The sequence below is a fragment of the Sus scrofa genome, chromosome 6 (assembly GCF_000003025.6).
Source record: "Sus scrofa isolate TJ Tabasco breed Duroc chromosome 6, Sscrofa11.1, whole genome shotgun sequence".
In the NCBI taxonomy this organism is placed as follows: Eukaryota; Metazoa; Chordata; class Mammalia; order Artiodactyla; family Suidae; genus Sus; species Sus scrofa.
This window is the reverse complement of record NC_010448.4, coordinates 72,872,251-72,894,373: the sequence shown is the minus strand read 5'-3', so window position 1 is coordinate 72,894,373 and position 22,123 is coordinate 72,872,251. Positions and strand designations below refer to the sequence as shown.

General features: G+C 47.0%; 2 protein-coding genes across 2 annotated transcripts; both read right to left on the bottom strand.

Moving 5' to 3' along the window:
- On the bottom strand, nucleotides 1,894-5,018 carry LOC100625127 (melanoma antigen preferentially expressed in tumors-like). Its single transcript, XM_003356152.1, has 3 exons — nucleotides 4,720-5,018; nucleotides 3,455-4,030; nucleotides 1,894-2,452 (listed from the first exon to the last, which is right to left on the bottom strand). Exons 1-3 carry the CDS (start codon nucleotides 5,016-5,018, stop codon nucleotides 1,894-1,896), a joined length of 1,434 nt encoding a protein of 477 aa, XP_003356200.1.
- LOC100517101 (PRAME family member 27-like) lies at nucleotides 18,452-21,637 on the bottom strand. Its single transcript, XM_003356153.3, has 3 exons — nucleotides 21,351-21,637; nucleotides 20,056-20,628; nucleotides 18,452-19,010 (listed from the first exon to the last, which is right to left on the bottom strand). The coding sequence occupies exons 1-3, from the start codon at nucleotides 21,635-21,637 to the stop codon at nucleotides 18,452-18,454; spliced, it is 1,419 nt and encodes a 472-aa protein (XP_003356201.1).

The following is a 22,123-nucleotide window of genomic DNA, read 5'->3' as shown; positions in this document are numbered from 1 at the left end:
CCTCCCTCCCTGAGCCAACACCAACAGCCCCTGAATCCTCAGCAGGGAGCCTTCCTGTGAATGCCCTTTGTTTAGGGTCAGTGTGATGCTTATTTTTGTGTGTGAACACTGCTGTTCAAAGGGATGCCCAGAATGATGGTAAAACATTAATTCTGTGTATCCCTCGGCAGGTGTTTCTGGAAGGGATTCGTGATTGAAATCAGTAGACCGAGTGAAGAGATCTGCCCTCAACAAGGAGGGTGGGCATCGTCCAGTCCCTTGGGGCCTGAATCAAACAAGGAGGGTACCTGCTCACCTTCTGTTTTTGCCCATGGACATCAAGGCTCTTGGCTCTTGAGTCTTGAGACTTCACACTCTGAAACTTACACCACTGGTCTCCTGATTCTCAGGTCTTTGGCCTTATGCCTTGGTCTGAGCTATGCCACTGGCTTTGCAGAACCTCTAGCTGAGATATAGCAGAGTGTGGCAATTCTCAGCCTCCGTAATCACGCAAGTCAGTTCCCATTATAAATCTCTAATATATACTTAGATATGCAGGTGACCCTGGAAGCACTGGTTTGAAATGCTCAAGTTCATTTACACAGAGAAATTTTTTAATAGTAAATACGATTCTACAGGAACTTCAGCTGATGGAATCCAAGGAGGTGGAAGAAGTGAGGATACCATATGGAAGGTGGACTCTAAGTTATTTGGGGATTTTCAACTGGGCAGGGGGAAGCACCCAGCCCACACTTTGTCCAGTGAACATCTTTATCCTGACGGTTACAGAGGAAAACTCTGACTAACAGGGTGTCTTACCACAGTCAAGGAGGTCGCATACACCCACAGGTGTTTTGTTATACATCCTTATTATGTGATGTCAAAATGTGATTTACTAATCTTTCCTTATGGAGAGAGACAGGGCGTGTTATGGAAATAATGTCAATCTCTCATGGACATAGCCTACCCCTAAAAGGATATAATTTTTAAAATGTGGTATAGGAATACTAAAACCATGTTAAATGCCTGTACTATTTCAGTATTTTGCTCAAAGCTACGTGATTGTCTTTACAGGCCACAATAAATTTAATTCAAAGGACAACTACCCATCCATGATGGGCCTGGGTTGGTGAGGATCAAAGGCTCTGCCTGATCTGCAGTGTGGACAACACTTTCCAGAACTGGGGGCCTTGCCTTCTGCACTCAAAACCTTTCCAAGAACACTCAAGCCCAGGCAAGGAGGAGTATGGACCCACAAGAGAAGCATGAGGAATGCTCACATCCAGGGTCATGGCCTGAGTCAGCCGTGAGGGCCCAGGAGCTCTTCACTCCAACGGCTCATTGGTCCCTGAGTATGTTCGCATGTTCTGTGCACTAACTCAATGAACAGCCACGGAAATGTGTAAAGAGGTAAGACGTGTCCCAGGCAGGGTAAAGGTCTCGCAAAAAAGGTAGAGTTTCAGATCACGGACAACACAGTGGTTTTGTTTGTTTGTTTTTCAAGTAGAGATTGCTGAGGGATAAACTGAGAACACAGGATAATATACCATGGAGGACACCGGCCAATTTATGCAGAGGGTTCCTTTATTTATAACCGTTTCTTTACAACCATCCACCCAGGGATCATTCCAACATGTGTGTCTCAAGAGGGAACTTCCCTTTAGAAATTTAGATTCATATATCTGACCCCACGAACACAGGTCCCTTTAAATCCCAGCACCTCCCCAAGTCAGCAGGGTCCCCTGCAATCCTGCACTTCCATCTGGGCTATGTTTCATTTTCTCATTCACGGTGACCTGATATTTGAAGCCATGGGTCTATTTCCCCCTCCTGATGGAACTAAGTCCTAGATTTCATTTTCCAAGGGCCTAGAGGAAAGTGTTGGATGGAAACAACCAACTAGGCATGGGGCTATCAGCTGTACACAATGCGCTCTGCATGATTGACTGTGTCATCCCCACAGTGAGGACAGGGGCTGTAGCTAATCCAGATGGTCCTGGGTCGTCCTAAGGCTCTCAGACTCTCATAGAGCTCAGCCCGAACCTGGGCGAGTCTCCCTGGAAGAAGGGTACCCTGAGAGCTGAAACTCTCCCGAGGGGGAGGGTAGAACTCTTGGCATAAACCGGGCAGTCCTGTGGTGCAGCCCAGCACCTTCTGCACGATGGCCAGGGAGAGGAGGTTCCCCCTCACGCTGAAGGAGGTGAGCTCTGAGCAGTGGCTCAGGGCAGGCAGGATGGCCTCCAGTTGGGAGTCCGTGATCCCACAGAGCTCTAGGTCCAGTTCCTGCAGGGTGGATGCCACTTTCTCCAGCAGACCTTGCAGGACGTCAGGACTGAAGTTGGTCAGGGTGATGCCACTCAGATCCAGGCCCTTTAGCTGACTGATGCTGGGGCACTGGGACAGGTGGGTCACGTCTGATTCTGTAAGCAGGCAGTTGGTTATTGCCAGGTTCTCCAAGGGTCTCATTAGGCACCTGGAGAAAAAACAAAGAATTAGCTCTGGGAAACAGGGGTGGAAGCTGACCTCTAGTTGGAGAACAAGTGATATGCTTAAGGTCAAGGTTATTCTGACCATCTGATAATAATCAATACCCAGAATGCCCCATCTCATTTTAGCCTGAGTTCGTTCTCCTTCCCTGTGTGGCTGGGTCACGTTCACGGAACAGTGAAAGCTCTTTTACTCATCTGTCGAGCAGAGTAGAACTTATTTCATTGAGGACGAATGAAGACAATGGAATGTCTCGAACATTCTCAGAGGAGAGTTTGGCATGTTGTTTCAATCAAGTGTGAAAATCACTGAATTTTAACATTGAGTGGAAACATAAAATGCTATCCACTCAGGCTTCCTTCAGCCAATACTTTGGCCCAGACACTCATATCTCAGGCCAGGGGAGGCTCTCCCTAGACAACCAACCTGGGCAAGATCTTACAACATCAATTGGGATTGCCAGTCTGAGGGGCTCACTTACACTGGCAGATCACCTGCAAACCTTCTACCACTTATTAGTATCCTTTTTGCTCCCTCTCCGTTACAATCATCTCCAGAATCCTGCATTTACTATGTATTCGTTACCTTATCAACAGCACTAAACAGCCTTTGACAGAGGAGGAATTTGAGATAAATTCATCGTGGTCACTGAAATGGTGAGCCCAGAACATCCCTTTAGTAATGCTCGGGTCTAATGAAGTTGATCCTCCTCAATTCTCCCTCCACTGACCTATTTTCCTGAGTCATCTGAACACAGACATCCTCCTAGAGAAGAAATCACACATGCCTCCTCACTAGATCCCAACACCCTAGTCTATTACTTCCTAGCATGGTGTCCTTTTCTAGAGCCTTGATCCCGCTTTGTCCCTCTAACTTGATGTGTGAGGTCATGTGATACCACACTTCAAGACAGAGCTGCACAGGAGACAGAGCCTTTGACATTCTGGTGTTGAGTTCTCGGTCACTCGGCCAATGGGACCACTCTCACCTGAGCATCTGGTCCAGGCAGCCTTCAAGGAAGGAGGGAGATTCCAGATGGAGATCCCGGAGGTGCTGCAGCCTGAGGAACTGAGAGGTAAATTGGACAACATGCTCTTGCTCCTGTTCCTCAAGTGCAGACACGTGGATGGGGGAGACATAGAGCTTCTGCACATTGCTCATCTGGCCCAGGAGAGCAGCAAACGTGGCCAGGGTGGACAGCTGCCAGGTGCAATTCACTTCCAACTCCTGGATACAGTCCAGCTGCACCTGAGCCAGGACCGTCATAATATTTTCCATAGGCATTGAAATAATACTCAGTTTCTTACAGCACAGGTGTACCAAACCTTTTCTCTCCTCTATCCAACTCATCAGGTAGGTGAGGAAAGGACCACTCATGATTCTTTCATTGAGGTAGAGTTCTATGAACACCTCCAAGGGAGACAAAGGATGCTCTGTCCTTGAACGGTCTTCATTCAGTGGTGTTATCAGAGAGCTCGAGGAGTTATGAGCCTTTTCTCCAGACCACATACTCCAGAAGTCCTGGCTAGTATTCCTGAAATCTAGGACCCGCAGATTGCACCTCCTGTGAGGAAACAACAAATTGCAAACCACATTATCAGAATTCAAACAACACTCAGACTTCCCACCTGTGCTCTTAATTCACATTCCTGATATCAGGTGCAGGCTTGCCCTCTTCTTCCCTCTCTGCCTCACCTCCACCCATCTCCTTTACCCCTTCTGTCATTCCTGGTTCTCCACTTGTACCACCTCTAAGCATCCCCAGGAGGAGGCTAGGACATGTTCTTTTTCAAGCTGCTCTGTATCTTAGGTACTCTTTCAGTTGCAGAATGCATTTCCCAAAATGACTCAGCAATAACCAGTGCCTCTGAGCCTCCTCATTGGCATCATCAAAAGCCTGTGTTCCAGGAGTTCCCACTGTGGTGCAAAGGGACTGAGGGTGTCTCTACAGTGGCAGGGACACAGGTTGGATCCCTGGCCCTGCTCAGTGGGGTTAAGGATCCCTTGTTACAGCAGCTGTGGCATTATGTTGCAACTCTGGCTCCAGTTTGATCCATGGCCTGGGAACTCCATGTGCTCTGAGGTCGCCAAATATATATATATATATATATACATACACACACACACACACACACACACACGTATATATATATAGAAAGCCTCTATTCCATCCCTTGGCCATCCACTCTCCTGATCCCAGCATTATCTTCAGAAATGCCCAGGATCCTACCATGCTGCCTGGATCAGACTCACCTGGGGCGAACCTTCTGGGCAAGCAGGACATCCAGCCCATCCAGCATGGCTTGTAAGGTTCCCACGTGAGACATCTGCATCAGGCCTCCCATCAGGCCTCCCAGAGGCAGGCGGACAAAGGGCCAGGCTTGCACCATGGCCTTCAGGGTCTCCCTGTGACTCCCATAGAAGGCCTCCATGAACAGTGGGGGGAAGAGCTCCGTGGGCAGATACTCCAGAGCAGTGATGGCCGAAGCCTCATCCTTCAGCAGGTTCATTCCTGCCAGGTCCCGCAGTCTCAGAGGGTTCCAGACACTCATCTTGACTCTTCTCCAAAAGGAATCCTGTGGAAGCTTACAGACAACAAGGCATCTTCAGGAGATCAAGCATGAATCCCCTTCATCTGTCTCCCCCCACTTCAGGGGACCCAACTCAGAGCCACAGTCAGGGCTCAGGCAGGGCCTGTTTACCTGAATTCCACTTTGGGCTCCATGGGCACAAAGTCACAGCTGTGCCCCTGTGGGCACCAGAACAAGCATCTCACATGTACTGAGGAGGACAAAACCCAACCACTAATCCATCCATTTCCCATTACTGCATCACTTAATTATGTTGCACTGGGGAGTGGGTCCCACAAGCCTGAAGGCCGAGCCCAATCTTTTTGGAGAAAAGTTTGTGACCATCCCATGGAGCACAAAACTGTGGGAACAGGAGCATCAAATAGCACAACACAGGCTCCATTCTAAGCTCCCACAGTTAACAGGGGTGGGAAAGATTAAGGAGGTAGCCCTAAAATGAATGTCATTTGCACAAGCTAATTTTTTTTTTTTTTTTTTTAGGGCTGCACCCATTGCATATGGAAATTCTCAGGCTAGGGGTCGATTTAGAGCTGTAGTTGCCAGCCTGTACCACAGGCACAGCAACAGAATCGTGTTTTCAATCTACACCACAGCTCATGGCATCGCCAGGTCTTTAACCCACGGAGCAAGGCCAGGGATTGAACCAGAGTCCTCGTGACTATTTTCTGGGTTCATTGCCAGTGCACCAGCACAGAAACTCCCAAACTAAATATTTTCAATGTCAAATCCTTGGAGTTCCCCCTGTGGAGCAACAGGATTGACAGTGTCTCTGCAGCTGCAAGTATGTGGGTTCAATCCCCAGGCTGGCACAGTGGGTTAAATATCCACCCTTGCAGGTCACAACTCCAGCTCTGGAGCTCCATACGCCATTGGGCAGCCAAAAAAGAAAAAAAAAAAAAAAGGGAAAGAAGGAAACCAAAAAGAAATAAAACTCCAAACAGAAGGTTTTCCCTAAAAATAAAATCTAGTTGCCTAAGATATTTAAAAATGATATAAAACAAAGCACATGGCAAAATATTTGAGGTTAAGGTGAAAAACTAACTACATTTAGAGGCAAACCCAAAGTTTTACAATTATATATCGGAAAAGAGTGAAAATGGAAAATCTCCCTGCCATCCTGAACTGCAGGCCACCATTCAAGACCTGCTGACCTAGATAGACTGAGATTGTCTTTAGCTGAGGTCAGTAACTCACCCGCTGGGATGCTGGGATGCTGGGATGCTGGGATGTGGTCGTGGAGTGAATACTCAGAGCTCAGGCCAGGTGGAGAACCCAGACAGTGACTCCAGAGGAAGAAGTGTCTGCCTCTTTCCTTTGCTGCCTGAGGCTTTTATAGAGCTTTCTGATCACATCATCTCCCTTACCAGCTACTAACCTCCAATCAGAAGGTGCTACCTGATTGGATTCCAGGTCAACGATTAGGTTATTCCAGATTGGATCTTTGTTTCTGTCCAGATGACTTGATCAAATCAGATGTTCATTCTTGAAAGAGAGAAAATGGGGGAGGGGGGCACGGATTCAGTTTTACTAATACGGAGAGTTAGAGCCATGGCTGTGAGAGGAGGAAGAGAGGGTTGATTCCTGACATTGGACCTAAAGAAACCAAACTTGAAAGCGTCATTATTGGGACGTCTTTGGATAGATCAAAACAATCAAAATGTCCCAGAATTTAAACAGCTTCCAGAAGATGGTCGTGTCTTTCCCAAAGGAAACAAAATAAACTCCTGTCTGTATCAAGCTGTCACTTAGGTGTTACATCGTCAGATCATGAGCCTATTTGGGGAGCAAGGGAAATGCAACTGGGGATGTTGTTGGTCCTCCATCCTCAAGTCCAGGCTTCTCTGAAGGAGGCAGGGTCAAAATCGCAATAAAGAGGAAGGACGGAGGCTGGGCAGTGTGGAGCTGGCCCTTCCTAATGGGACCCTGTGAATGATCCAGTCAATGTAAAATATCTTTTTTGTTTTTGGTCCTCTTGGGGAAGAGGGAGACTAAAAGACGTTTCTCTGGGTAGAATTTAGAAATTAAAAAAGGAGTGGCTCAGTGAAGACAGGGTCATCACAGAGGGTGTTTACTCCCTGACAGTTGGGATCCGCAAACTGGCTGAAAAGGTGGAATCTGAGAATGTGAGCAGGGAGAGAGGCATGAGCCGTGGCAAGTCCAACATTCCCAAGTCTGAGAGCCATAGAAAGGGCCACTGCGGGCTCTTGGGGAACTTGGAGCCAGGGGAGAATTTGAAGTGGATCAATCACAGATAACCCTGACCTCATCATGGCAGCTGTGAGCAGTGAACATTTTCTTTTAGGTTCTCACCAAGGATGCTTCCAGATGGCTGGGTGTCTCGGCATCACCCCACTGCCCTTTTCTTAGTGTGTGTGTGTGTGTGTGTGTGTGTGTGTGTGTGTGTATTGGTCTTTTTAGGGCTGCACCTGCAGCATATGGAGGTTCCCAGGCTAGGGGTCAAATCGGAACTATAGCTGCTGGCCTGCACCACAGCCACAGCCACCCAGGATCTGAGCTGCGCCTGCGACCTACACCACAGCTCACGGCAACCCCAGATCCTTAGCCCACGGAGCAAGGCCAGGGATCAAACCCACAACCTCATGGTTCCCAGTTGGATTTGCTTCCACTGCGCCATGGCGGGAACTCCTTTCTTAGTGTATTTTGATAATTACTGTTTCCTCAAAGGTCGGTACGTTCAACACAGATTTTAATCAAAGTGACGCCGTTAGGTACAGCCACAAAATTCTGTTTTCCTCTTCCTATGAAGCACTGTCCACAAATACCCACAACGTTCCCCACACCAAATTCAGGAGCTCTGTGTTTGAGGATGGGCCGTGTTCAGGGAGGTCGCCCACCCTGGGCTGCATCACACGGAGATTCTCTTGATGTTTCCTGACACAAAGAGAGCAGGTCCCTCCCTCACCTCCGAGAACTCTCCATGCCTTTCTTCCTTCCCTTCACTGTGAGGCGCGAGTCATTTATGTCTAAAATTGCCCACGAAGGCTAGGAGCTTTCAAGACGGTTCTGCATCTTGGTATCTTTCTGGAAGATTCCTTTCACCGCATTTCTACCATGGGTATAAAGGGTATGTGTATAAAGTTGGGTTGACCTGGATGGTACTCAATACCCAAGCCCCCCATCAGTTTATTAATGAGCTGCAGCAAGTGGGGTTGGTGCCAACAATGACCATAAACCTCTCCGTCTCTTCAGCACAATGTCGGAGAGCCACGGCGTCTGCACATTTCCTCCACGATGTCAAGAACCTTCACAGAAGATGTAGAGCTCGCTGTGCTTTCCCCGTTTTTGTCCTGCCGGGCCTGGGTCTGGGCTTGGAATTGAAACCTGCCCACTTCCCCGTAGCGAATAACTGGTCCATTCCCTCAGGGGAGGGGCTCAGAAGGACCCCAGGTTGTCAGAAAACCTAAGTGTGAGGAAGGACTGACGGACAGACCTCACGCGAATGTCCGTGGAAATGGGGAGACTGCCGAGTCCACGCTGGGGGTGTCTCTACGGGAGCCCAGCTTTCCTGAGATCCAAGGAGGCAGCAGGGGTCCATGTGTTGGAAGGTTCTAGAAATTCTAAAACCCTGCACTCCCCCCCTACCCCCGGAGGCAAGGGGACCTCCTCTGTCCACCTCCACGCAGAGCCACTTTGCTCAGGGGACACGCGGGGCATCAAGGAGGAGGGAGCACTTGTGCACACAGGTGCCGTCCTTCCCGCCCAGTTCTGGGCCCAGCGGGACTCCCAGGGTCTGGTGAGAAGCCTGCATTTGGCATTGCTGCCCTGTCCCGGCCGCCCGTTCTCATGCCCTCCTTTCCTGCCCAGGTCCGAGCAGCCCCCCTGAGCCCCTTCTCAGTCTCAGGATCCTAAGTGTGATTCCAAACCATGGGCTCCCAGGTCCCTACTCAGGGGTTAGAATGTTTCTGAGCATCGGGTTCTTTCTCCCTGCATGAGCTGACCAGGCAGTGCTCTCTTTCATCAACTCTCCTGGAACCTGGAGCCTGGCTCAGGGCTGGGCCACCCTTCCACAGGGATCAGCGGAAATCAAGGCATTCTCCTGAGCTATTCTGGACAATATGATGAATCTAAGGCACAGAGTTCCCCTGCTGCACTTCTGGATCCACAGGGCACCGAGGGATGCTGGAGGGTGACCCCTCCTGGTTTGCAGAGAGGGACCCTGACTCTTCAGGTCTTCCTAGAGATGTCAGCTGATAGGCTGCCCTGGGGACCAACCCCCTTGGGGCTATTTTGACTCAGCCCTTGAACTAATATAGTTTTCCTCAGACCCAGCAAGGCTTTTTCCCCCCAACTCTTCTCCCTTGAGATGTCTTGCCTTTTTATTTTTTTAATTTTTTTAAATTTAATTTTATTTATTTATTTTGTCTTTTTGCTATTTCTTTGGACTGCTCCCTCGGCATATGGAGGTCCCCAGGCTAGGGGTCGAATCGGAGCTGTAGCCGCTGGCCTATGCCAGAGCCACAGCAACTCGGGGTCCAAGCCGCGTCTGCAGCCTACAACACAGCTCACGGCAATGCCGGATCGTTAACCCACTGAGCAAGGGCAGGGGCTGAACCCGCAACCTCATGGTTCCTAGTCGGATTGGTTAACCACTGCGCCACGACGGGAACTCCGTCTTGCCTTTTTAAAAGTCTGAGTGTCTGTGGCAACCGTCCTTGTTCCCTTCAGTATTCAACAGGCTCTGATTCCACTTTTGATTCTCTAATATCTTTTCCTTTCTTTTTTTTTTTTTTTTTTTTTTTTTTTTTTTTTGGTCTTTTTAGGGCTACATCAGTGGCATATGGAAGTTCCCAGGCTAGAGGTCGAATTGGAGCTACAGCTGCCGGCCTCCACCACAGCCACAGCAACGTGGGATCTGAGCCTCATCTGCAACTTACCCCATAGCTCGGGGCAACATCTGATCCTCAACTCACTGAGCAAAGCCAGGGATCAAACCCGCATCCTCATGGATACTAGTCGGGTTCCTTACTGCTGTAGCACCACAGCAACTCCCAAAATATCTTTTCTAAACAAGAAGCTGCCACTGTTGCTTCCTCATTGAGAAGTATTTGACGACCATATCACCCCGGGTCCAGGCCATGAATGCCAGGGACAGGTTTGCTGTGACACCGTGGGTGGGGCGAATGTCTGGGCCACTCTCCAGGTAGGATGGGGCCATAGGGACTGAAGGAAGGAAGAGGGAGGGGGCAGGGCATATCCAGAGGAGGTGATGTGGGGCCCAGAGTGAAGGGAGAGGAGGAAACGGCAGCTGAGCAGGAGGCCTTGTCCTCTGGCTTTCATAGGGCTGCATTTCTTCAAGTCTGAGGGCAAGTGTTAGGGGCCCTGGGATTCGGGGGCTGTGATTATTACCAAACCAAACTTGGGGCTGCTCACCAAGGGCAGGAAAGCCAATCTTTGGACACCAGGTTGATGAAGAACAGTGCAGTGTTTTCTGTAGGCCAACCAAGGAGTAAGGGTGGCTAACACTCTAAATGACCAAATTCTGTGATGACTTTCAGGACCAGTTTTTATTTTTACTTTTTCCTCTTTGGCCACCCTTTGGCATATGGAAGTTTCTGGACCAGGGATCAGATCTGAGCCACAGTTGCAGTGCTACAGCTGCAGCAACCCTGGGTCCTTTAACCCACTGGGCCAGGCTGGCAATCAAACCTGTTTCCTGGAGCTGCAGAGATGCCCCTGATCCCCTTGTGCTGCAATGGGAACTCCAGGAAAGCTTTTTTTTTTTTTTTTTTTTTTTTGTCTTTTTTGCTATTTCTTTGGGCCGCTCCCGCGACATATGGAGGTTCCCAGGCTAGGGGTCGAATCGGAGCTGCAGCCCCCTGGCTACACCAGAGCCACAGCAACTCGGGATCCGAGCCGCGTCTGCAACCTACACCACAGCTCATGGCAACGCCGGATCGTTAACCCACTGAGCAAGGGCAGGGACCAAACCCAAAACCTCATGGTTCCTAGTCAGATTCGTTAACCACTGCGCCACGACAGGAACTCCCAGGAAAGCTTTTTAACAACAGGGTGAGAGGCAGTGTTGTGGGATGTGTGGTCAGCTTGTGGACATTCGTCTGATTAGTTGGTGATGAGAAATTTGGGATTCAACATCATCAACCTTCTGCTTCCAACCCAACTGGGTTCTATGTCAGCATATTTTTTCCACCACGTGGAGGTTTCAGTATCTGCCAAAGAGCTCAAAGGATGTGGCTCAGAATAGAATATTACCTATAACTCTTGAAGAGAAACTAAAGGTCCTTGAGGAGTTCCCACTGTGGCTCGGGGGTAACAAAACTGACTCGTTTCCATGAGGACACTGGTTCGATCCCTGGCCTTGCTCAGTGTGTTAAGGCTCCAGTGTTTCTGAAAGCTGTGGTGTAGGTCGCAGATGTGGCTCAGATCTGGTGTTGCTGTGGCTGTGGCGTAGGCCGGCAGCTATAGCTTCGATTCGACCCCTGGCCTGGGAACCTCCATGTGCTGTGGGTGCATCCCTAAAAAAAAAATGTCTTTGAATTTGTTTAATGGCTAAACTGTTATTATCCATCTTGCTTGCTTGTCTTTGTTTCTGCATTATCTCATATTTTCTAATTAAATGTGTTTTTTAGAACTGAGGGAAGGTCGCAGAGGGTAATGGGTTTCTACAAACAAGAGGCAGGCAGAGGACATGGGGAGATCTGTTCCAGAAAGTTCCATAGGGTCCCGCCCAGTTACACTGTCATGTACAAGATGCATATTCAAATGTATTGACCACGAGTGCTATTTTTTCCATATCCAACTTATTTATGTTATTGAAAGACAGCTAATGTTGGTTTCCCCAAATTGCATTTCAGGGAAAAATAACATTTGGCTCTAATCCGATGTTAAAGACTTCCACGTACCGTCGCTTATAAGCATTTGCTGCCACTCCAGGCTTCTCGTTCAAGTTGTGGGACCACAGGGTGATAGAGACACTGTCCCTGCCCTTTATGAGATAACCTCTAACAGGCCAGATGGCCAAGGAAAAAAGGAATGCACAGCCTTATCATAAGATTCGGCCTTCTCACTCCCTGGAATCTGCCACAATGAGTATACACCGAAGGTGAATACAGAGGTTTGTCTCACCAGAGCCAAGGAAGAAATGAAGCTATCCTTCAGTACATGAAGGAATAAATAAGATGTGGGATGTTCAGACAAAAAATGTTGTCAAAATGTGAAAGGACATGGAGGAAATGTGAATGCCTATTGTTAACTGAGGAGCGACCCTGAAAAGGCCACCTACTGTATGATTCCATTCAACTATATAACATTCTGGAAAAAGCAGAGCTCTGGGGAAAAACGAAAGGATTGGCTTTCTGTTAGGGGTTGGGGTTAGGGAAAGACAAATAGGTAAAGAGGATTCTTAAGGTTTTTAAGGATGACACAACTCTGTGTGATACTACCACTTTACATTTGCAAAAACCCATAGTGCTGACAACACGAGAGTGTCCTTTGTTGTAAACTATGGAATTCAGGTGATCATGATGTCTCTGCGTATGTTCATGAATTATAACAGACGAGAAAATTCAGCAGGGGATGCTGAACGCCAGAGAGGCTGCGCATGTGATGGAGGCAAGAGATTTAGATGGAAACTCTCTCTACTTTCTGCTCAACATTACTGTAAACCTAAAACTGCTCTAAGAAACAAAGTCTTTTATTTTATTTATTTTATTTTATTTTATTTTATTTTATTTTATTTTATTTTATTTTATTTTATTTTATTTTATTTTATTTTATTTTATTTTATCTTTAGGGCCTCACCTGAGGCATGTGGAAGTTCCCAGGATAGGGGTCAAATCAGAGCTTCAGCTGCTGGCCTACACCACAGCCACAGCAACTCCAGCTCTGAGCCATGTCTGTGACCTCCTCCACAGCTCACGGCAACACCAGATCCCCGAGCCACTGAGCAAGGCCAGGGATTGGACCTGCATCCTCATGGATACTAGTTGGATTCGTTTCTGCTGAGCCACAATGGGAACTCTGAAATAAAGCCTTCTTTCAAAAATACAATTGTAATCCTTCCAGCTCTAAAATTTAATTATTCTAAATTTTTTAAAAAGAGAAAAATTCTTTTTCATTGACATTTTGACATTTTTTATTTCAAAACATTATTTTTCTTCTGTATTAAAGGATAGTTGATCTACAATGTTGTGCCAATTTCTGCTACACAGCAAAGTGACCCAGGCATACACATATGTACATTCTTTTTCTCGTATTATCTTCCATCATATTCTATCCCAAGAGATTGGGTATAGTTGTCTTGCTATATAGTGGGGTCTCATTGCTTATGCATTCTAAAAGAAAATAGTTTGCATCTACTCATCCCACACTCCCAGTCCATGCCACTCTCTCCCCCCTTCCCCTTGGCATCCACAGGTCTGTTCTCTATGCCTGTGAGTCTTTTTCTGTTTTGTAGATAGGTTCATTTGTGCCATGTATTGGATTCCACACATTAACGATGTGATATAGCATTTGTCCTTCTCTTTCTGACCTACTTCGCTTAGCATGAGGATCTCTAGTTGCATCCATGTTGCTGCAAATGTCATTAATTCTTCATTTTTATGGCTAAGTAGTATTCCATTGTATATATGTACCCCAGCTTAATCCATTCATCTGTCGATGGACTATTAGGTTGTTTCCACATCTTGGCTGTTGTGAATAGTGCTGAAAAGAATGTAGAGGTGTATGAACCTTTTTTGAATTATAGTTTTATCTGGGTATATGCCCAGGAGTGGAATTGTTGGGTCACTTGGTAGTTCTATACTTACCTTTCTGAGGAATCCTCCATACTGTTTTCCCTAGTGGCTGTACCAATTTATATGCACACTAACAGTGTAAGAGGGTTACCTTTTCTCCACAGCCTCTCTAGCATTTGTTATTTGTAGGCATATTAATGATGGCCATTCTGACTGCTGTGAGGTGGTAACTCATTGCAGTTTTGATTTGTATTTCTCTAATGATTCGTGACACTGAGCATCTTTTCATGTGCTTACTGTCCATCTGTATGTCCTCTTTGGAAAAATGTCCACTTCGGTCTTGTGCCCATTTTTTGACTGTGTTTTATGTTTTTCTGTTGTTGAGTTATATGAGCTGTTTGTATATTTTGGAGATTAAGCTCTTTTCAGTTACATCATTTGCAAAGATTATCTCCCATTCTGTGGGTTTTTTGTTGTGTTTATGGTTTCCTTTGCTGTACCAAAGTTCAGAGTTTAATTAGGTCCCACTGGTTTGTGTTTGTTTTTACTGTCATTATTCTAGGAGGTGGACAAAACAAGATATTGCTGCAATTTATGTATGTCTATAGACTAACAATGAAAAATCAGAAAGAGCAATTAGGAAAACAAACCCATTTACCATCACATCAAAAAGAATAAAATATTTAAGAATAAATCTACCTAAAGAGACAAAAGACCTGTAGTCTGAAAACTGTAAGACAATGACAGACATCAAAGATGACACAAACAGATGGAAAGATATACCACACTCTTGGGTTGGAGGAATCAATATTCTCAAGATGACTGTATTACCCAAAGCAATCTACAGATTCAAGGGAATCCCTATCAAATTATCAATGACATTCTTTACAGAACTAAAATAAAGCATTTTTAAATTTGTATGGAAACAAAAAAGATTCTAAATAGCCAAAGCAATGTTGAGAAAGAAAAATGGGACTGGAAGAATTGGGCTCCCTGACTTCAGTTTATATTACAAAGCTGCTGTCATCAAAACAGTATGATACTGACACACAAAAACAGAAATGAAGATCGGTGGAACAGGATAGAAAGCCCAGAAATAAAACTCAGGCACCTATGGCCAACTAAATCTAAGACAAAACAGGCAAGAACACACAGTGGAGGAAAGACAGTCCCTTCCACAGTTGGTGCTGGGAAAACTGGATAGCTACATGTAAAACAATGATATTGGAAAATTCCCTAACACCATACACAAAGATAAGCTCAAAATGGATTAAAGACCATTAAATGTAAGGCCAGATACTATAAAACTCCTGGCAGAAAACATAGGCAGACTGTTTATTTAAAGTCAGTTTTAGAGTCTTATTTGTTTTGAGACTACAAACCAGGTTAAACATTTAAAAATATTCACATGCGTTCTTCAAAAGAACAAAATTGCCCTCGTAATTATGAAAGAACATATATTATTTAATATTTAGATAAATCACATCAGCTATTTACTCAAATAGCATGTATTTAAGAGCAGATTTTTTTTTCAAATTACTGAACTCTATACAGTTCTGCTTACAAAACTGCTTTATATTCCCTGGTCTGAGCTAGCAGCAGGTGGCCTAGGAGCCCTGAGGCCCAGAGTGTCTATCAGTAGCGATGAATCCAGTCTCTCCTCTGCCCTCCCTGCACTGGCTGCTAAAGCTGCTTAGGTAAATCATGATTCCTTGGTGGACACATGATAAGCTGTGTCCCATTTCTGGTCCTAGCTCTGCTCTCTTGCCTGCCCTAAGGAATAGAAGGTAAGTGTGAGGGATCAAAAATCCTAGGAGCATCGACTAGGAGGGAAATGAAAAGAAACAACACATTAATAATGTCTTGCCCAATGCCAGGTCTAGTGCCAAGCCTTCAAGTACATCATTTCACTGGATTCTACAAATAAGCCATGAGCTGGGTTTCTATCACTATTTTCTTTCTTTCTTTTTTTTTTTTTTTTTTTTTTTTGTATATTTATTCTCCCCCCCCCCCCGCCCCACTGTACAGCAAGGGGATCAAGTTATCCTTACTCTATCACTATTTTCATTTCATAGGGACATTGAGCTCTTGCCTAAGACCCCACCCCGTTCTCATATATCCCCTCCCTCCCTGAGCCAACACCACTAGCCTCTGAAATCTCAGCAGGGAGCCTTCCTGTGAGTGCCCTTTGTTTAGGGTCAGTGTGATGGTCTTTTTTGCATGTGAACACTGCAGTTCTAAGGGATGCCCAGAATGATGGTAAAACATTAATTCTGTGTATCCCTTGGCAGGTGTTTCTGGAAGGGATTAGCAACTGAAATCAGTAGACCTAGAGAAGGGATCTGCCCTGAGCAAGGAGGGTGGGCATCGTCCAATCCTTTGGGGCCTGAATCAAACAAGGAGGGCACCTGCTCACCTTCTTTCTCTTTTTGCACATCAACATCAAGGCTTTTGGCTCTTTTTTTTTTGTCTTTTTTTCCCATCCTTGGGCCGCTCCTGCAGCATATGGAGGTTCCCAGGCTAGGAGTCTAATCGGAGCTGTAGCTGCCAGCCTACACCAGAGCCACAGCAACACGGGATCCTTAACTCACTGAGCAAGGCCAGGGATCGAACCCGCAACCTCATGGTTCCTAGTCGGATTCGTTAATCACTGTGCCACGACGGGAACTCCAAGGCTTTTGGCTCTTGAGTCTTGAGACTTCACAGTCTGTTTTTGTTTTGTTTTGTCTTTTTTTTTTTTTTTTTCCTTCTTCTAGGGCCGAGCAGCATATGGAGGTTCCCAGGCTAGGGGTCGAATCGGAGCTGTAGCCACCGGCCTACGCCAGAGCCACAGCAACTCGGGATCCAAGCCGCATCTGCAACCTACACCACAGCTCACGGTAACGCTGGATCCTTAATGCACTGAGCAAGGCCAGGGATCGAACCCACAACCTCATGGTTCCTAGTCGGATTTGTTAACCACTGAGCCATGACGGGAACTCTGAGACTTCACACTCTAAAATTACATCACTGGTTCCCTGATTCACAGGTCTTTGGCAGACTTAGAGCTAAACCATCAGCTTTAAGCCTTGGTCTGACTTATGCCACCAGCTTTGCAGGTTCTCTAGCTGACAGACCATGGAGTGTGGAACTTCTCAACCTCTGTAACCATGCAAGTCAGTTCCCATCATAAATCTTCTCTAATATATTCCTAGATGTGCAGGTGACCCTGGAAGCACTGGTTTGAAATGCTCAAGTTCATTTACACAGAGAAAATTTTTAATAGTAAATACAGTTCTACAGGATCTTCAGTTGATGGAATCCAAGGAGGTGGACATGATGATACAACATGAAAGGCAGACTCTAAGTTATCTGGGGATTTTCAACTGGGCAGGGGGTAGCACCCAACCCACACTTTGTCCAGTGAACATCTTTATCCTGATGGTTACAGAGGAAAATGCTGACTAACAGGGTGTCTTACCACAGGCAAGGAGATCTCATACACCCACAGGTGCTTTGTTAAACGTCCTTATTATGCGATGTCAAAATGTGATTTACTAATCTTTCCTTATGGAGAGAGACAGGATGTGTTACGGAAATAATGTCAATCTCTCATGGGCATGGCCTACCCCTAAAAGGATATAACTTTTATATGTAGTATAGAAATACTCAAGAATCTGAAAAAGAATGGATGTGGGTCTACGTATAACTGGATCACTTTGTTGTGCAGCAGAAATTATCACAACATTGTAAATCAACTCTTCAACAAAACTTTAAAAAAAAGAAAAAACCCCCCACAGAACCATGTTAAATTCCTGTACTATTTTAGTATTTTTCTAAAGGGAATGTTGGTGTCTTTACAGGTCCAAACAAGATTAATTCAATGGACAACTACCCATCCATGATGGGCCTGGGTTGGTGAGGATCAAAGGCTCTGCCTGATCTGCAGTGTGGACAACACTTTCCAGAACTGGGGGCCTTGCCTTCTGCACTCAAAACCTTTCCAAGAACACTCAAGCCCAGGCAAGGAGGAGTATGGACCCACAAGAGAAGCATGAGGAATGCTCACATCCAGGGTCATGGCCTGAGTCAGCCGTGAGGGCCCAGGAGCTCTTCACTCCAACGGCTCATTGGTCCCTGAGTATGTTCGCATGTTCTGTGCACTAACTCAATGAACAGCCACGGAAATGTGTAAAGAGGTAAGACGTGTCCCAGGCAGGGTAAAGGTCTCGCAAAAAAGGTAGAGTTTCAGATCACGGACAACACAGTGGTTTTGTTTGTTTGTTTTTCAAGTAGAGATTGCTGAGGGATAAACTGAGAACATAGGATAATATACCATGGAGGACACCGGCCAATTTATGCAGAGGGTTCCTTTATTTATAACCGTTTCTTTACAACCATCCACCCAGGGATCATTCCAACATGTGTGTCTCAAGAGGGAACTTCCCTTTAGAAATTAGATTCATATATCTGACCCCACGAACACAGGTCCCTTTAAATCCCAGCACCTCCCCAAGTCAGCAGGGTCCCCTGCAATCCTGCACTTCCATCTGGGCTATGTTTCATTTTCTCATTCACGGTGACCTGATATTTGAAGCCATGGGTCTATTTCCCCCTCCAGATGGAGGTAAGTCCTAGATTTCATTTTCCAAGGGCTAGAGGAAAGTGTTGGATGGAGACAACCAACTAGGCATGGGGCTATCAGCTGTACACAATGCGCTCTGCATGATTGATTGTGTCATCCCCATAGTAAGGACAGGGGCTGTAGCTAATCCAGATGGTCCTGGGTCGTCCTAAGGCTCTCAGACTCTCATAGAGCTCAGCCCGAACCTGGGCGAGTCTCCCTGGAAGAAGGGTACCCTGAGAGCTGAAACTCTCCCGAGGGGGAGGGTAGAACTCTTGGCATAAACCAGGCAGTCCTGTGGTGCAGCCCAGCACCTTCTGCACGATGGCCAGGGAGAGGAGGTTCCCCCTCACGCTGAAGGAGGTGAGCTCTGAGCAGTGGCTCAGGGCAGGCAGGATGGCCTCCAGTTGGGAGTCCGTGATCCCACAGAGCTCTAGGTCCAGTTCCTGCAGGGTGGATGCCACTTTCTCCAGCAGACCTTGCAGGACGTCAGGACTGAAGTCGGTCAGGGTGACGCCACTCAGATCCAGGCCCTTTAGCTGACTGATGCTGGGGCACTGGGACAGGTGGGTCAAGTCTGATTCTGTAAGCAGGCAGTGAGATATTGCCAGGTTCTCCAAGGGGGCTTTCAGGCACCTGGGGGGAAAAAAAAAAAACAACAACAACACAAGAATTAGCTCTGGGAAACAGAGGTGGAAGTTGACCTCAAGCTTGGGGCTCAAGGGATTTGCCTAAGGTCAAGTTTATTCTGACCATTTGATAATACCCAGAATGCCCAGTCTCACTTTAGCTAGAGTTCTTTCTCCTTCACTATGTGGCTGGGTCATATTCAAAGAACACTCTAAGCTCTCCTTCCTCATCTGTCAAGGAGATTAAAACTTATTTCCCTTCCCTGTGAGGATGAATGGAATGTCTGGAACATTCTCAGGGGAGACTCTGACAACCTTGTCTCAATCAAGTGTGGGCATCATGGACTTTTAATATTGAGAGAAAACTTAAAAAATGCTTTCAACTCAGGCTTCCTTTAGGCAAGGCTTGGGCTCCAGGCACCTGTATCTCAGCCCAGCGAGGCTCATGGGTGACATGCCTAGAGAACCAGCCTGGGCAAGAGCCTACAACATCAACTGGGCTGGCCAGCTTGCAGGAGCTCACTTACATTTATGGATCACCTGCAAACCACCTCCCACTTTTTTGCATCCTTGTTGCTCTCTCTCCGTTACCATGATATCCAGAATCCTGCATTGCCCAGTATTAGGTACCCTATCTGCAGCACAAAACAACGTTTGGCAGATGATGATTTTGAGATAAACTCATTGCAGTCACAAAATTGGTGAGCAGAGAACTTCCCTTTAGACCAGCTCAGGTGCACTCAGGGTGCTATGGCCATAGACCACAACTTCCTCTCCAACGCTTCCTTCCCTTACCTGTTGTCCTAAGTCATCTGAACACAGACATCTCTTCCTGGAGATGAAATCCCATACCCACCCTCACTAGATCCTAATCCCTGGGTCTACAGCTTCCTAGTATTCTGTCCCTTTCTAGAGTTTCTACCCCGGTTCTCCCTCTCTTAAGATGTGTGTGGTGATGTGATATCACACTTTAGGATTGAGCAGCAAAGAGCCAGTGCATTTGACATTCTCTTGTTGTGATCACTGTTCCTTGGCCAGTGGTGGCTTCTCACCTGAGCATCTGGTCCAGGCAGCCTTCAAGGAAGGAGGGAGATTCCATATAGAGATCCTGGAGGTGGTGCAGCCTGAGGAACTGAGAGGTGATTTGGACAACATGATGCTGCTCTTGCTCCTCACGCACAGACGCATGTATGTGGCAGAAAAGAAGTCTCTGCACATTGCTCATATGACCCAGGAAAAGAGAAAATGTGGCCAGGGTAGACAGATGCCAGGGGCAATTCACTTGCACCTCCTGGATACAGTCCAGCTGGACCATACTCAGAACCTTTACAATAGTTCCCAAAGGCATTGAAACAATATTCAGTTTCTTACAGCACAGGTGGATCAGACCTTTTCTCTGCTCTGCCCAGCTCATGAGGTAAGGGAGGAATCCATCCAGGGTCCTTTCATTTAGGCAAAGCTCTATGAATACCTGCAGGGGAGTCAAAGACTGCTCTCTCCTTGACCTGTCCTCAACCGTTGGTGCCATCATTGACCTTGAGTACATAGTGGCCCTGGATCCAGACCACATGCTCCAGAAATCCTGGCTAGTATTCCTCAGATCCAGCACCTGTAGTCTGCACCTCCTGTGGGGAAACAGCAGGTTGGTTGGTTAGGATGGTTTATGATCCATGCAGAAGGAAGCACAGTCTCAGAATCTAGGGAACAAACACTCAGACTTCGCACCTGTGCTTCCACTTTTTTACTCCCCTGACGTCATGTGCTACCTTGCCCTCTTCTTCCTCTCTGCCTCACCTTTCTCCAGCACCTTTTCCTCTTCTATTCTTCTTGGTTCTCCCCCTCTAGCACTTTTTTTTTTAATTTTTTTTTTGTCTTTTTGCTATTTCTTGGGCCGCTCCCGCGGCATATATGGAGGTTCCCAGGCTAGGGGTCGAATTGGAGCTGTAGCCACCAGCCTACACCAGAGCCACAGCAATGCAGGATCTGAGCCGCGTCTGCAACCTACACCACAGCTCACGGCAACGCCGGATCGTTAACCCACTGAGCAAGGGCAGGGACCAAACCCGCAACCTCATGGTTCCTAGTCGGATTCGTTAACCACTGCACCACGACGGGAACTCCCCCCTCTAGCACTTTTAAGCATCCCTGGGAGGAGGGTGGGATCTCTTTTTTTCAAGCTTCCCTGCACACTCCTGCACTTCTGGAAGGAATTTCCCAAAGTGAGCTCTGCTATGGCCAAGGCCCCTGAGCTTCCTCATTGGGATCGTCAGAAGCCTCTGGTTCATCCAGGCTTATGACACGAGCTGTTTCTTCCCAGAACCTAGCAGGTTACTTATATCAGACTCACCTGGGGTGAACCTTCTGGGCAAGCAGGACATCCAGCCCATCCAGCACGGCTTGTAAGGTTCCCACATGAGACATCTGCATCAGGCCCCCCAGAGGCAGGCGGACAAAGGGCCAGGCTTGCACCATGGCCTTCAGGGTCTCCCTGTGATTCCCATAGAAGGCATCCATGAACAGTGGGGGGAAGAGCTCCGTGGGCAGATACTCCAGAGCACAGATGGTTGAAGTCTTATCTCTCAGCAGGCTCTTTCCGGCCAGGTCTAGGAGTCTGGGAGGGTTCCAGACACTCATTCTGTCTCTGCTCTGAAAGGAAACTGCCAGGGAACAAAGCATGAGCACACTTTAGACTGTCTCCTTACCAACTCAGGGCCAAAGTCACGGCTCTGGCTGAGGTGGAGGACCTTTCCTTTTCCCCAGTTATAGGCTGGGCTCCGTGGTCACAATGCTGTAACTCCTTCCCTATCGGCTTCAGAATAAGCATTCCACAAGCACAGAGGAAGAGGAAAGGCAACCACTAGTCCATCCATTTCCACCCACTGCTTTGCTTAACTCATGTTCCAGTGGTAAGTGTGTACCATGAGCCTGACTGCTGTCCGTAATCTTTTTTGGGTGAAATCTTTCAGATCATCACTCAGAGCCCCCAAACTATGGGTAGGGGAGCATTCTGTGAAGCCACACAGCCTCCACCCTCAGTTCCCACAGTTAACCAGGCTGGTAAAGGTTAAGGGGATATCCATGAAATGAATGCCATTTGCATAAACTAATTATTTTAAGTGT

Bases quoted from the DNA above. Each gene is read 5' to 3' on its own strand.
- LOC100625127 (XM_003356152.1), bottom strand. From the start codon at position 5,018: ATGAGTGTCTGGAACCCTCTGAGACTGCGGGACCTGGCAGGAATGAAC. The intron at 4,031-4,719 runs GTGAGTCTGATC...GTTTCCTCACAG, and splicing joins GCCCAGAAGGTTCGCCCCAG to GAGGTGCAATCTGCGGGTCC. The intron at 2,453-3,454 runs GTGAGAGTGGTC...TTTTTTCTCCAG, and splicing joins TGCCTGGACCAGATGCTCAG to GTGCCTAATGAGACCCTTGG.
- LOC100517101 (XM_003356153.3), bottom strand. From the start codon at position 21,637: ATGAGTGTCTGGAACCCTCCCAGACTCCTAGACCTGGCCGGAAAGAGC. The intron at 20,629-21,350 runs GTGAGTCTGATA...GTTTCCCCACAG, and splicing joins GCCCAGAAGGTTCACCCCAG to GAGGTGCAGACTACAGGTGC. The intron at 19,011-20,055 runs GTGAGAAGCCAC...TTTTCCCCCCAG, and splicing joins TGCCTGGACCAGATGCTCAG to GTGCCTGAAAGCCCCCTTGG.